We start from the raw sequence: 16,319 nt of genomic DNA on the forward strand, positions 1-16,319 counted from the left end.
GATTTTTTCAAATGTTTATTCGCCTAAAGGTATGCAATCTGCACGGCATCGTTTCACATGAATCGCGCCGTTCGGTTACGAAGGCAGTGTGGCGGTCAATTTGGTATTGAAAAATCAGTTTATTATTTTTATTATTGTTTTTATTTTTAAATGAGTCATTGAACAGGCTTACTTTAATATTGAAAATAGATTAAAATTATTGTTTAATCTTTAATAATTCATTAAACATAAATGTTTTAGGGGATCACTGCTCTTCCAAGGATGCGAAACTACATTTTATTTGAGTTTTCAGCATAAATACATTACCCATCACTTCTCTTCGCGCATGAATGACACTATGTCTCCATATGATTGCCTCATACATACAGCACCGAGCACCATGCAGACGAATATTAATTCATCTAAACCGCCATAAAACCCGTCATTTTCCCTTCCGCTCCGACCCATCGAGAAGCCGTCGGCAGAGACGGCTGCGAAAAATAAAACCAGCCCAGCCTCACGAGCACAAAAGATTCATGCTCTCTTTAATTTCCTCATGAAAAATGACACACTCATCCATAATTCAGTGAACCCTTTTTTTTCTTCTTCTTTTTCGTCAACCCCCGGCGTCTTCCCGCCTTTGCTTTCGCTATCTCCACTTCATCATCGTTGGTCGCCGAGCGTGTTACAAGCGTGTCTTGGCACACTACAATAAACCATCGTTTTAATTAATATTTTATAAGCCACCAATTAATCATACTTATCCCAGAGCAACAACAACAGCAAAAAAGAACACCACTAACGGTAAAGATGCCGATCGTACCGATGCCGGCTTCTGCCCGTGTCGTAGCGAGTTTTGGAAAATCAATTTCCTTCCGCTTTGGGAGCGCGAGACACACGGACACACTTTTCACGCCACCGAACTCGGCCCAGAATGTGACGAGCGATACGGTCCGTAATGCGATACGGCAGCCAGCATAAGGTGCGGGAATGGTTTACATTATTTAACATTAGCTCTCGCAGGGGGACGGAAGAGGAGGACGGTCCCCCTAACTTGCCCGCCCAGACAACACACGGTGTAAGAAGGAAGCACAACAACAAACGACAACGCCACCGAAAAAGACCCACAGCGATTCTATTTGACCGAAATGATGGCGCCATGCGCCCTGTTTAGTTTTAACTACCGATCGTAAACTGGCAAGAGCAAGGTAAAAGGCCACCGTGGTCGGCCGTGGTACGCCACAGTCCGATATTTTCTGACAGAATGCATCCCGCCAGATAACCTTAAGCTCATTTCCTACCGCTTGCTTGCTTAGCTTTATCTCGGTAGCTCATAAAATCGGAGCTTACCTGTACTGCGGATGGGGATGTTGCCCCCAGTGCGGCACATTTTAATCCTGCGGGACATTTAAAGCAGCAGCAGCAGCAGCAACCTGCCGTCAAAGACGCAAAAGGTGAAAAGCTTCCAGCACGGTAGTTGTGGTAGCCATGGCAACACCTTTGCCAGGTCGAAGGTACGTAATAAAGTGAACATTTGTGGGCAACGACGATGGAAGCGCCCATAGAGCAGCAGTGGAGTGGATTTTTTCTCTTTTAAAAGCAAATTACTCATAATAGAGAAGCACATTTGAATGGGCGAATGGGAGGCAGTACACTTGCGCGTAGAGAAGAAGGTTTCAATGTGCAACTCCACGATGGAGCAAAACAATAAAACCCATAATTTCACATGCGCAAACATTATGAATCACATCTACGAGCACGTGGAACCATTCTTCCAAATGATACGAAACAACCAGTCTGCTCGCAACCGATGGATACACTCAATTTTTCAATTTTCCATGTACTTGCACACTCATTCTTGCGGTGCCAGTGGTAGGGCAAAGTGATATTGTGGACCATCCGCTGGAAGCATACAGCACTTCAGCCTCTACTTTAACCCTGCTGAAACACTTTGACTTGTTAAAAGGCACGTAGAAAGCATTCAACAAACTAGCAATGTCATTCCAATTGCATACTTTTAGGCGGTTTATGAGTTTTTCACGTTTTAATAGGCATTTCAATAGATTCTTTTGAAAATTCGTATTGTTTATCAAAAGGTTCACAATTTTGATTATTCGGTAAGCTTCCATTTCCACTCTAAGACATATCAACCAAAAAAAAACTTGATAAAGCAACACCACAATAGCGTACATCTCCTGTGGGACGCTTTTTTTTCTTTCTTGCTGATTCTTTCTCGCCAAACCGAAAACAAGGTACAACTTTTTGTGGACAAAAGAAGTAAAAAAAGGAACAAGAAGCATGTGTCTCCACCAGAGGGAGAGACGGAGAGAGAGAGAGAGAGTAGAAGGAAAAGTTCTTTCCCGAACATTTGCTGAAAGAAAATTCGTAAGAGCAAAATAAAGTGCTTGATAAAACATTCCCGCCACACCGATCTGCCACCGATCTGGCCGAATTATAATACACAGCACTCACACGCATACACTCAAGGTACGTGTCCCTCGGTGTACTGGGCAGAGAGAGAAGGGGGAGTGTACCATTGACCATAAAAAGAAAGCTCAATGATAGCACTGGAACTTGGATGGCATCAGCAGCACACACACTCACATGGTCGCTCGCGTGTTATGTAAGGCTGTGAATGTACACTTGCCGCAGGGGGGGCGCATCGGTGAAGTACTGGTCGAGTCGGCCAAAGCGGCCACGAGAGCTTCCCGATTCTCGATTATGCAAGCAGCCAGCCAGCCAGCCAGCCAGCCAGCCAGCGAGAAGAGCCACTTCTTGCTTTCGTGGCCGGAAAGTAAAATAAAACAGCGCCCGTTTCCTGTCTCCTCCAAAGCAACAAAACAGCACGTATATCGGTTACACGATCGAGCGAACCAGAATGTGGCAAGCATGGAGTGCTTTTGGGAGGTTGAAAGAAAAGACAAAAAAAACAAGCAAGACCTCCTGCTACACACGAACGAAGTGCTCCTGCTGACGTCAGCGTCTGAGAACGCTTGCTCCTGCAACCTGGTGGTAAAGCGGGTGAAGTGCAGGGCAGGGCAGCCCGCCGTGCTGGGTCATCGGTCGGTTAAGTGATCGAATTCCACCGAGAATTCGATTATCGATTGTGTGTGTGTGTCGGTGTGTGCGTATCTGTGGTATTTATATCCACCCACTTGCGGCTGTTACCGCAGGTAACCGCTGGTAACTTGTATGATGAATGGCTGTTTACGGTTTCGTCATTTGATACAATTCAATTTAGAAAAAAAATGTTCATCAAAAATCCATCTAATCCACATCCTACTCTCAGAATATTCCACTTGTTCCGAGCGCAATCACGACAGCCCTCTGGGCCAAACCGAAGCAACGAAGGGCAATAACCCACTCTTGATCGGCTTAACCCAGGCGTTTGTGCTCAACACCGATGTGTACATGTGCCTGTAAATAATTTACAAATAATTATGCATTCTCATGGCAAAGCATGTGGCTCCGCAAGGGCTCCATGTGCCCAGTCCGTGAGGTGCAGTGAAATTATGCGCCCAACGAAGCTTACACCGTTCACACACACGCGCTCCGTACGCTTTTACAGAGGAAGTTTATCTTCCTGGAAGGACTTGGACAAAAGGCCGACGAGCGAATCAGAGAGATAGGCAGGGAGAAAGGCAGACATCCCATAATCATTCAATCATACATGCGAAGCCATGCAGGATAATACAACTCATCGCCAACGACCTGTCTGCTTTGATGAAGCAATCAGGGCTGACAGGGCTTGCTTGGATGAGCAGACAAGTTTTTCCAAAGCAACGGGCGCTTCTTACTCGTTGCGGTGTTGCGGTTGAATAACTTTAGGCGCTTAGCTCCCCGAATGTACGCCTAAATGTATGCAATCCGCTGTGCAAAAAGGGGCCTATTTTTTGTTATTTTCACGACGATTAGGCCCGTTTCCACTGGGGAGTGTGTGTGTGTGTGTAAGTGGTGCGGTCGTTTCCATTTTAAAAGAAAAGAAAAACAACCAAACAAAGAAAACGAAACCACACACAGGTAAAAGGAAAGCTTTTCATAATTTTCCAGCCCGTTGTTTTTGTCTACCCTTGCTCTCTCCTTCCGCCTTCCTTGCTTTGTTGTCCGGATTGTGCTCCTAATCCACCTATTTCCTAGTCATTACCATTCACAGCTCCACAGCTCACAATTTCGTTCTCGTTCCACACTCATCACCGCCTTCCTGCCTTCCTTTCTCTACTTCTCTATCTCTCTCTCTCTCTTTCTTTCTCTCTGTACCTCGAACGCTCATTCTCGTGTAGCTGATTATGTTTAAATCGGAAAATCGCATCTTTACGAGTTCCCTGCTCGCGGTCCACCCACTGCAAACAGGTGCATTATTTCGAGTTTCCGCATCTCCTCCCTCCCAACCATACCTATCTCCCCTACAGTTTCCTTCTATTGTACGCTCGCGCTCTCTCTCTCTCTCTCTCTCTCTCTCTCTCTCTTTCTCAACCTGTACGCTATCCCTCTTTTTCATCTGAAGCACGAGCGGGAGCTAAAAATTGCGTAAATGTGTGTCATTGTGATAAACCGCCAGCACCAAAAAAGGGGAAAAATCTTGTTTTCCCACCATGAACCATGGTGATAAAGTAGCGACTGGCGCGTGCACCGCGTACGCCTACACGCTGCTGAAAATGCTGCCAAGAGAGAGAGCAGAGAGAGAGAGAGAGAGCGAGCGAACGAGATTGGCTCGCTTGAGATGAACTCTCCGCAAACAAAAGAAGGCGATGCGTCGTTTTTTTCTTCTGTGCTGTGTATGCAGCACGTTTTGGAGGGGAAAAATAGCACTCCGAAAGATGCCTCTCTGTTGTTATGAGAGCATGGGCAACGGCATGCTTTCCTCTCTCTCGCTCTCTCGGCAACATTACCCAAAAAAAAAAAAAAAACTCGTGCTCCTTTCATATTCGCTCATGCGATAAAGGGATGAAGCTCACCCGAACCCACCGCACGGAGAGGATTCATCTCCGTGCTATAAGCTGGCTCAGGAGCGGATTCGCTCGCTCTCCCTCTCCCAAACACTAACCACACTCGATGATGAGTGAGGAAATTGCCGTTTTTCCTCAATTTAGGGTAGAGGAAAATTCGATTCCCATTCAGTCGAAGGGAGAAGCTATTTCGGAGTGCACGTACGTCACAGCACGGTTGTTGCTCACGCGGAAGTGTCCGAAAGGAGTTGACGGTTTTGTGCAGGTGCAGTTTTTTTTTGGGAGGTGGGGAGGATCCGTTTTGCATGTTAGACGTTGGGAATAGGGCAAACAAAAAACCGTCTCAAAAACGGACTGTAGAGCTTTGTGAACGCCATTTTTACTAGCAAAAAGTGAAGAAACTACCATCCGGACTCTAGGTGTGCTGTGTTGTGTGTGGCTGCCGTTTTCGTTGGCTACGGTGCCGAAACGCACATACGCACCTACACCCTGTGAGTAGGGAAGTAGCTCCAGACGGTCGAAAAATAGGACAAACCGGGAGCTACCACGGTACAGATCGGGTGTGCAGCCCGAAAGCAGCCGAGAAACCCAGATTACCCGAGCCCCGGCTGCTTGGAAGAATGAGAGCGAGTGCAGGGGAGTGTGTGTGTGTGTGAGCGTATGCGTGTCTGTGTGCGTGAGAGAGAAAGAGAGAATTATAGAGAAGGAAGATACAAGTGCGTGCAGGGCTAATTGAGCCGGATACTGCACAAAAGGATTAAAGGGACGGCACTTTACGCTAGGCACTTGGTCGTGTTTTTTATTCCCCTCGCCATCATCACCCTCAGTGGCTTCTTTCGGAAGACTACACGCACTCACACACACACACACACACACTAGTGGAAATTGTAGGGCAAAATTGGGCAGATTAGCGATTGCCAACTTGTGCTCAGGCATCGGGAGGCATCGGAAAAGCGATAAAACACCTTCCAGCAACGTAACGCAAGAGAAGGAAAGTGTGTGATGCGGGCGACGACGCTTACTGCGATGACGAAATAGTGTGTGTGGTGCGTGCGTGCGTGTGTAAACAGAACAGAGGTTTCGTGCTACTGCTACGGAGGGAAAACAAAGCAAGCCACGAAATAAGCAACAAAAAAAGGAGTCAGCAAAAGGGCAGGCAGTAAACAGAAAAGGCAAGCGTCGCGTGGGTTTCCCTCTAGCGTGCTCGGTGTGTATGTGTGTGTGTGTCTAGGTATTTATATATAACCGTGTACGTGTGTGTGAGTGTGTATGATTCAAATTGACGGCAAACAAGCAAGTACGCGGGTGTGAGTGTGTTGGTGGAAACTTCGTACAACGTCATCAACCTTTAGGGAAGGTTGTTGCGTTTCGTTGTTGTGGGTTTTCCATCTCGTTTTTCCTTTTTTTTCACCCGCTGCTACTACTGCCGTCATTACCTACGTCATTACTTGCAGCGCAAGGAAGCTGATGTGTGCGACAAAAAGTGTGCATTTGTGTGTGAGTGCATAGGAGTGTGTGTATGTGTGTAAGTGAGTGAAAAACAAAAATCGAGACACGAGGAAAAAAATACGCCTAACGCGGCCCTGGTGTCGATTGAAAGTGTTCGCCCAGCTTCATCTCTGGCCAGAGCAGCCCGCTTGAATCCAGCGCCGCCAACCCACCTTCCTCCCACACACACGCGCGCGGCTAAACAACAATCGCTCTTTCAAAGGCGGGACGGAAACGATGCCAAGGTAAAAATGTATAGCCACTTGTGTTGCTTTGCCGCACACTTAGCCACGCGAACGAAAAAACCTCCTCCGCAATTGAATTTTATGTCTCCTCCCCGCCGCTCAATCGATGTGTTTTTCTTTTTTTTGTTGTTGTTGTTCGTGCTGATTACCCCCAGGGCGTTGGGTAGAGCAGTCTTTTGAGAGTATCTGTATTTTTTTTTTTTGTTGGTAGCCATCCCTTGCCATTTAATACACCGGAAATAAGCAAGAAAAGAAACCCATTTTCTTATCGCGCGTGTTCGCCGTGTTCGCCTTTCCACTTCCGGTTTTTGCCGTCGTTCTTTTTTGTAATTTTATGTACGTATGTGTGTGTGTGGGGTTGTATCATCAACCCTGTTTCTGTTGCTACTCAGCCGCCACGCTTCACTAATGCGCGAAGAAGCCTGTTGTCGTTTGCACGTGCTTTTGGCGTAACGGTCGCGCGTCGGGACGATAATCTTGATACGCGAGCGTCTTCTACTTCCCCCCCTCCCTACCCGGCGGCGGAAGGTGTGTGCACAACACTATTTGCATTTTAACGACACGCTGTTGCGCTGCGCTGTTGAAAACAGGCTCGAATGCCCACCGGAACGGATGGCTTGTTGCCTACGATGCCGTAAGATTGCAGCGATTCAGGCGTATAACTGAGTGGAACTTTCCAGAAGGTAGTTCCATGAGTAGTAGGCAATGATTGACTCTTCTATCCTGTTGGCAATTTAATAGTGCTTTTTACCCATTTTTGTATTGAATTAAATGAGATTTCAGTGAGAAATGGTTTAACATATTCAATTACAAATCTCATGCAACTACACGCATTGGCGTACTAACCAACCAATAGTGGGAAGTTCATCCATCAATCAAGAGAACCTCATAGTTGTCCTTCCACAGACACAGCCGAAATTGGCTTTGGAGTTTCAACTATTGTTATTCCCTTACCATCCCCGGAGTGTGGTGGTGCGGATTTTCCGGGAGCAGACAATCCATCCAACACCAGTCACCGGGATCAACGCGTGAGCACGGTTCGAGCAAGATCGCACCATCTCCTTTTTCCAGCCCTGTCTGCCCTTCCGGATGATTAGCTTTCAATAAACGACGAGCAAGACTTGCTTTCTTCAATGCCATCCGCTTTTCGAACGCGTTGCAAAAGCGCGCGCACACCCACACTTCCCGGAAGGACCCGAAAAGCCTCCGGGCAATCTTTGCCATCTTTTCCAGTGCAATCAATCGTTAAATCACGACCTACATCACCGGTTGCTAGGAAACACCCGTTGCCCGGGAAGGTAGAATCCGCCGTGACACGTGACACATTTGGCAGGGATTCGTATTCGTATTAGAAATTAAATGTCACTTGCGTTTTCAACATTTGCTCCGAAGCGCCGGGCGAAACGACGATGATGCGTTCGTATTTAGGTCAACATCGACGGGGGGAGGGCCGAGGATGATCATTTAGAAACTCATCAAATAAAAATGAAGGAAAAAATCACTCACACTATCTGTTTGCCTCGCTCTCTCTCTCTCTCTCTCTCTCTCTCTCTCTCTCTCTCTCTCTCTTTCTTTCTCGCTGCTGGCAAAATGGATTCTGCCTTGCTTTGGTAAAGAAACCCCTTGAGAACGAACACACAAAAAGATACGAATACAATGCAATACATGCATGGTGGAGAGTTGAAACTTCATCAACACCACCGCCACCACTGCTACGAAATGCTCTGCCAGCGGCACACGGCGAACGGCGTGCACAAACTAGGACTGTGCATTGATTTTTAATTTGCATCTCATTCGAAAGATACGAGCGAACGTACGAGCAAATGGTTCGCTTTTTGTGTTTCTTTTGGAAGCTTATTTTCCGCCTTTTTCCAGTTTTCCCACCCTTCCCCAAAGAGGGAGACAATTGCTGGGGCGCGTTTCTGTGTTGTTGACACGTTTATTTCAATCGCTCGCCGACAAATAAACGAATCATCGCCATCAACCCCAAAACCCCACCCCATCCTAAACCCGCGCACACAGAGAGAAAGAGAGCAACAGAGCAGAAGAGCGACCAGATTGTGCGGGAATAATCTAATAATTTCCTCCCACCTTGCCCTTTTTTGCGCCGCCGTGTTGAACTTTGCGCTATGTTGAAAGCAGCAGCAGCAGGGAAACTTTAAATCGCTGCAACGCTAAACTCTTCGACTCGGTGTTTAGAATGGGGGAGGTGGAAATTTCATCCAAATTATAATCCATTTACGCACGACTTCATTAGCGGCAGCAGCAACTTTTCTGCCGTCTTTTTTTTTTTTTTTTTTGGATCTGAGAATTATTGACCGTTCGCTTTTGGGTGGAGAGGCGAACGATCTCAAAACTCAAAACAAACATACAAACATTTTCCCATAGAGCCGACGCGTGAAATAAATCTCGCTGTTCGCAGTTGTCGCTCTTCGCTTTTTTATAATCTCCTCCACCGTTGGCTGCCCGTTCTTGCACCAAAAGGGAAAACGTTTGACTAAAAATCAACCCTTTTCGGTATTAATTATTATTCCTCCTCGCGTTTGAATCCGCGACACCGCATGGGCTGCGTGGGTCGATGGAAAATGTTGGTTAAACTTTACTTATCCTTTTTCTCCGCTTCCATTTTGCGATTTGTCCCTTTTCTCTGCGCTCAGTTCGTGCGTTGGATGGATTCTTTTTTTCTTGTGATGTGCTTAAACGCGATCGAGAATGCAGAAAGAAGGCAATATACAAAAATCAACATAAAAAAAAATAAACACACGCACTGCCTGCTCTCGAGATGCGCCTAAATTACTACCGAATGGATTGGCATCCAAAGGGAGACAGAGAGAGAGAGAGAGAAGCAGCTCCGAACGGTGTGCTGTGCGGTCACCGGAAGTATGACCTTTCCCTCGGTGGCAGTGGGCGCTTCGGTTTCGAGGTCACAGTGGAGGTTAATTATTTCCAATGTTTTGATAAACCCTTTTTCGGGTTGGGCCGGTTTTGCCTCGACCGACTGCTCTGGGCGGCCCGGGGTTTGATTCGAATGTTATGATTGAATGGCCACGGGTGATCAGCGTTAACAAGCTTATGATGTTTCGTGCGTTTGCCTCGGTTGAATTTGTTTTATTCATTAGCCGTTGTTCACCGAATCGTTGAGTGGACCTTTCGTGTCCTGGAGGGGGATTTATATTTATATACAATGTATTCTTTGTGTGTGTAATATGTTGAGGGTATTCAAACATTGTTTAAATTCTCCCCATTAACAGTCTTAATGCATTCGATCAGTTCAATCGAATGAGCAAAACAAATAAATGTTTAATAAATCCGTTTTGCTACACGCATTGCATGACTTTGGGCGATTTGTGACGCAAATGCGCCTGAAAGTATGCAATCAATCGTTGACGATACAAACAACCGCTTACATCTTTACGCTCATTGCACATTGCCGCTTACTTTGATGCACTACTTGACGTGTATAGTGCACCGTAAACATTTCGCCTAACTAGCTCCACCAGCTCAGCTCAATGGCAATGACGCATGCAATCCGCCATTGCCCCATTTTCCCCAACACTTTATTTCCAACCAGCCCAGATCAAGATACGGCGCAGTAAAGTGAAACGAAATGATTTCGCGTAAAAATAACCATCACAACCGCGTTACTGCTGCTGCTGCTGCTGATACCAATCGAAACCGACATTAGCGCAAAAGTGTTATTCCACCCATTGGTCCATTGCATTATTAACCGATTCGATTCGATGGTGTAATGATTGATTGGATCTTGCCTTTGTAGCTCGCCGTGCTCATGCATACTGGATGACATTGTTCGACCGTTTCGCAAGCCGCTCGACCGGCCGCTCGGCCTTCTGCACGCGGAACGCACAAAACACTGCAGACAGTTTCCACGATGAACTTCGGCGCGCCCGCCCATCCGCCCGGCCAAGCATTCGGTCAATAATTTATGCTACTGTGTGTGTGTGTGTGTGTGTGTGTGTACCTATCGCACCATCGCGTTGCTTGCCTTGTGTGCGGCTTCCTTGTGGCCTTCCGGGAGAGCGGGGTTGTTGTTTTTTTTTTTTTAATTCCACCGAAGGCGCCAGCTCCGGATAAAAATAACACAGTTTCATTCAAGTCGATAATGATAAGTGGAATCGAAACGCCGTTTCGTTACTCGAGGGAGGGGAAACAACGGAATGGGCGATGGGACTAAGGCACCAACACGCTTACAAGCTGGCTTGGCACACACACAACAACAGCTCCAACGGTACGGCACCACGAAGCACACAAGAACCGACATGCGAACGGGTGCCCTCGCGATCCTTGCTGGACGGTCTGGCGACAAAATGCGAGCGCATAAAAAGCCAACCTTTATTGTTCGATACATTTATTCAACAGCCGGCCAGCTCACTAGCCGTCGCCCACTATTTCTAGCGGGCGCTGCACACACATAAACTCGGAACATAAGGCGACCGACCGACCCCCGAGCGGATTGAATGACGGACTCGGCATATAAATTTAGATTTGAGCCGAAAGGAAACCAAGGACAGCAAAGCGCTAAGGGGCAAACAAAAAGGAAACGGCACCGAAGCGATCCGCCGACAGTTTGCTTTTTCTCTCTCGGTGGTCCTCTTCTTCTTCGTTCAGCTCCCTTTATCAGTTTAATCGAGTGTTCACTTTGTTTTGCTTTTATTATCTTCATCGTAGCCTTTACAACCGCCCAGCAAGAAAAGAAAAAAAACAGGCGTCAGCCAAATTCAAGTCTCAAACTGAAGGGACAACCGATGGGACAAAAGTTATGGCGCACAAGCGCGCGACCGGTTGTTGCAGCAATTTGGTCCTTCGAACCGGATCCGAATGTGACAGGAGGGAGGTGACAGTTGTAGCGTCACCATTGCGTCGCCACTGTGACGCCACCTTGACGCTTCCGTACGTTGTTTACCAATGTGTGTGTGTGTCACTGTCTGTTGGTATCTTCCAGTAGGCTCTGCAAATGTGCGTTGCTACTGTCAGCCTCGATAAGGTAGCTTTATTGCCTGTTCGCGGGCATGCTGTGCGCGTACGCATTCTACGACATCCCGCCCGCCCAGCTGACAAGCTTGTTAGCGCTCGACAAACAAGTTGTTAACATCATAGTTTTAGCAGGCAGTACGCGAATGCGATGCAAAGCAATTTGTGCTGTACAGATTGCATACTTAGCTGCCTTTATTAACACACAATCACGCACCGGACTGTGGAAAATGTTGCTTCCCAACCCTCTATATATACCTTGTTTAACCTGTCAACGTGGGAAAGGCCAACGGGGACCAACCATACGCTGTTGATGTTTATTCAACTGCTTTGTATGTTTGTTTGTCCATTTGTACGAAAGAATGGACACTGGAAATTGAATTCCAAAACAGCAGTTGTTGACCCAATTTACGTCTTCTGTCCACGTTGCATTTCTGTCCTCTATCTCTCTCTCTCTTTCTATTTGTTTCCGTGCGCAATATCGGACCATCAAATTGGCCATCGATCGTGCAGTTGCTGCATGGTACCGAAGTTCACTGAACCACGGTGCTGCAGCGACAGGGTTCGAATGAAATATAAATCTTCTAAATTGCATCCTCGCAGCAAATGGTTGCAGGTCCTGCTGAACGGTCACGGAGCGCCTGCTGCTGCTTCTGCTGTTGCTTTACGGTACAATCGATTTACGGTCTCCGTTTGCCTTGTGTCAGTGATACAGATACAGTGGGTATGGGCCAGACACCAATTCCATAAATCGTTCATATCGCACCACCAATCCCCATTGAATTATACGCATCAAGGCAAAGGCAGTGTGTGTGTGAGTGTTGCGCTTCACATGCGGCGGATCTAATTAACGAACGGTCTCAATTAATTTAACGTTTAATGATACAATTGCTGCGGCACTGGGCCCCACACAATAACCGGAAACAGCCCAAACCTGTCACAATAGACCTTCAGATGTGCACCGTTCCGTATCGGCTGTAGTTCCAGTTTCCCCGATAGAAGTTACATCAAACAAAGCAGCACCACCACCGCACGTAAGCCGACCATCCGCTAGTTTGCTATTGAATTTCACAATTTAATTTCCAATCAAATCCTCTCCGTCCTCTATCACACGGCCCGACTGCATAACCGAAGCCGTACAATTACATTTACAATGGTCGCTTGATGGTCGCACACCTTCCCTGCCTGTCCGCGAAATCCCGTTCATGTTTGTTACGAAAAATTGCCAATCCACGGTCCACGTCGCTTTCGTTCTGCTTTCTTTTTACCCACCCACCGTTGACTTTTCGTCTTTCATCGGCTCCCAGTTCGTTCGCTTCAGTTCGTTCCAATTACAATGACAGAGATTTTCACACTCACCACCACCAACCGCCCACACACACCGCCCAAATGTCCAACCTGCCCCAGCGAAGCCAATCCCATTAAGTGAGAACACTCACTCACTCTCTCTCTGTTCATCGCTTCGTCTCCATCACATTTTAAGCCGTATAAATCCGTTAATGCCCCACGACCATGGCGCGTGAGGGCTCCACGTTCGGTTTGCCCGGTTTGGCTGTAAAATCCTCCACCCCACCCTCACTCAGTTCCTTCCCACGCACGCCAGGTTCGTCTTCTGGTGAGAGTCTCTTACGTAAGCGCAAGTAAGCGAGGTGAGGCGTACCACGCATTGAAAAATCTTCCCAAGCTCCACGACCTGCGGTGGACCTGGGACTTGGATGAAGGAGTCTGACCACGGTGCAAATGGTGCGCGAGCACGGTCGGTCACTCAATGGCGAGCTGACGAGGTGAAGGCGCTGAATGCTGGGCCAACTCTCCCGTTCCCGTTTCGCACGCCCGCCACTGAATTGCGTCCTAAGCGCGTGCGAAAGCTTTTGTTTCGAGCCATCCCTGTGCCGGTGCTTAAAGCCGGTGCTGGCCGGTCGCTAGTAAGACAGTATTACCACCTGACCGGGCATTATCTAATCAAAACCATCCACCACCGCCACCCAGTGTCTTCTGGCCAAAAATAACGGGCTACGGTTTGCGATTCGTGTGACAGTTTCAATCATTTCGTCAGCGCACGTAAATCTTGGGTTAACCGAGACGGAAATCCCTGGTAAAAACTAAAAGAGGGGTAAAAGGACATGAAAAATGCAGGGTTTGTTGTCGTTAACGTTTTGGAAAATTCGAATTAAATTGAATAGAGAAAATCGAATTAAATAGAAACATAGAGTAAAAATAACAAACAATGAATTAAATATGAGTTATATACATGCTTTTTAAAATCTCTTTGAAATCATGAATGACACTTCGCTTAAATATTCCACCCAAAGCTGAAGGCTTCAACGCTACTAAACCCTGCTAAACGCGTGCAGCTGACAGTTGTCGTCTAGTGAGTTTCCTTTTCCGACCGTAAAGGGACCACCGTGGCACAATGCTTATCAGATTGAACCAGATCCTCCCGACCATCCGCCGGCACAAACAAACGCACGATGGCAACCCTTCTAAAGGGTGCCATCACCATCACCAAACCAAAAACGAGCCCCTTTTCCCATGGAGACGCCTGGTCACGCGTATGATGCGCTTGCTGGCTGCGTACTGATCCTTCGGGCACCGTGTCAAGGGTCATCCATCGGATCACGTCCGAGCGGAGTGCTTTTTGAGTGCTCACTCTGAAGGGAGGGCGTGAGTTCGTACATTGCCCCAGTGTACTGTAGTGTATAATTAGAGATAGATGAAGTGTATTGTCAACAGCGAGGTGTCATCTGATAATGAAAGCATCTGTAAATATCGCTATCGCATTGCAGGGCGATTGAGGCTCGTGACAAGGGGAGGAATATAAAAACACGTCAACATTCATATCAAAGCATGACTTTACTATTTACTACGCACGACTCACACAGTCCATTCTGCTTCTCTTGCTTCGTTTCAGGTCAACGTGACTTTGCGCTTGAAGGGAAATGAAAGTTGATTTACGCCACAACAATAGCTACAGCTCATCGCCGCATTTTTGGGTTGTAAGTATCCCAGCAACGGACAAATTCTCGCCGGCCAACTTCACATACCACCGTGCATACCCACACACAAACCACACGGTCATTAATATACTCCACCATGCAGCACAAACACCTTTCCCTGGTTCACCATTCACGCAACCAAACATTCATTTTGCTCCGGTGATAACTTTTCTCCCGCATTTTCCGGCAACTTTTTCGCTCCATCTGACCCTTTTTTCTTCGTCTGCAAATTTTGCTGCAAACCTTTCTACCGTGCAGACCAAAAAACGTCACCATTCTTTTTAGCCTCCCGTGCGTGTGTCACTGTGTCACAAAAGGAAGCAGAATTTATTACCACACCGGGCAGATCAAACGTTCACCGGGGGCACCGGAGCTCGAACTTACTCTTTCACCTTCATCATCGTGCCTTTCCTTCATTTCGCACTCCCGGCTTTCGGTTGCGCAAATTAAGTGCAAAGTTAATGAGCTCCACGTGGCATTACGAGGAAGTAGTTTTGGGGGTTTTTTGGGGTACAGGCGAGAAATGGTTCTCTTTGGTGAATGATATCGCTACCTTTAACCTTACTGACGCAGAACCAGAAAAGGCACACACACACACACCCGGTTGAGCTGGTTTGCTTTGAAGTTTTAAGGTTCAACTCAGTCGCCCTCCTTTAAGGGACTTTTCGAAACACATTATTTTCACTGCTCAGTTTGGGAGAATTGAATTATTGCTGTGGCAGGTAATAAACGGACTGATGCATGATGGATGTTTGAAGCATTCATCACAGCATTGTTAAATGTTAGACATCAAAATTTCCCCATCCCACAGCTGCTCATGGCATTAGTGTACGGCAACTGTGTAACGCAACTGATACGATTTGCTGTGCGGATTGCGTGCTGTTAGGCACTTTGCAGCCCAAATCACAGGGAAAGCCCCTGCAAAGTATGCAACCCAAACCAACACCCTGGCTCAAACTCATGCAAAACGCTCGTCAAGTGTGGCAAATGATTTTGTAACTCGTCTATCCATCGAATGTAAGCTCCCAGCTTGCATAGATGTTTTCCAGAGCGTAAAATGGTGATTACGGTGTTGTGCCCCATATGCCCCTCACACGCTACAGTATCACATTCGATGGCCTATAAATGAGTTGGCTCGTTATTTTTCGTTCATTTTGCTCTTCCACATTGATTAAGTCTCTCGTTCACTCTCATTCTCTTTCTACCCCTCTCTCTCTCTCTCTCTCTCTCTCTTTCACTTTCCCAGGGTGCACTCTGGTGTACGGTCGGTGTCATCATATTCGGCGCTGTGGCTGTGATTTCATGTTGGATAAAACGATGCAGGTAAATATGGCTACGGCACTGGGGGATGGTAATGCAGAAGATAAAAAAAAAGCTGGAACGCAACGGTGGTGGAAATCATTGAACAAGAAAATGCTGCTTGCTAAACAAGCACCAGCAACACACAGGCAACTCTGCTCTGCTCTCTCTCTCTCTCTCAATGATTCCGCCACCATGTGCTGTGCCATCCTGGCACGGGTGGGATCCCCAAATGGGAACGTTTCGTTCAGGGCGCAACGAACGCAACAAGAACAACAAACACAATCCCAGAACGGTACAAATATTGGAACACAGTGAATATGTACGTGTGCATGTGTGTGTGTGTGTGTGTCTGTGTTTACCAATGTGTGCTCCCC

General features: G+C 47.1%; 1 protein-coding gene across 2 annotated transcripts in view; it reads left to right on the plus strand.

Moving 5' to 3' along the window:
- Positions 1–5,098: 5,098 nt before the first annotated feature.
- Positions 5,099–16,319, plus strand: part of LOC120959204 (uncharacterized) — a 41,902-nt gene continuing 30,681 nt past the window's right edge. The window contains exons 1-4 of one of the 2 annotated variants that reach the window (XM_040382446.2): positions 5,099–5,190; positions 6,380–6,658; positions 14,559–14,643; positions 15,890–15,966. In XM_040382446.2, the coding sequence (XP_040238380.2) occupies positions 14,587–14,643; positions 15,890–15,966 (134 nt within the window). In that variant the 5' untranslated portion in view covers positions 5,099–5,190; positions 6,380–6,658; positions 14,559–14,586. Of the gene's footprint in view, positions 5,191–6,379; positions 6,659–14,558; positions 14,644–15,889; positions 15,967–16,319 lie in introns of those variants that run through there. The other variant, XM_040382443.2, reaches the window with a different exon arrangement.

The sequence above is a fragment of the Anopheles coluzzii genome, chromosome 3 (genome assembly GCF_943734685.1).
Source record: "Anopheles coluzzii chromosome 3, AcolN3, whole genome shotgun sequence".
Taxonomy (NCBI): domain Eukaryota; kingdom Metazoa; phylum Arthropoda; class Insecta; order Diptera; family Culicidae; genus Anopheles; species Anopheles coluzzii.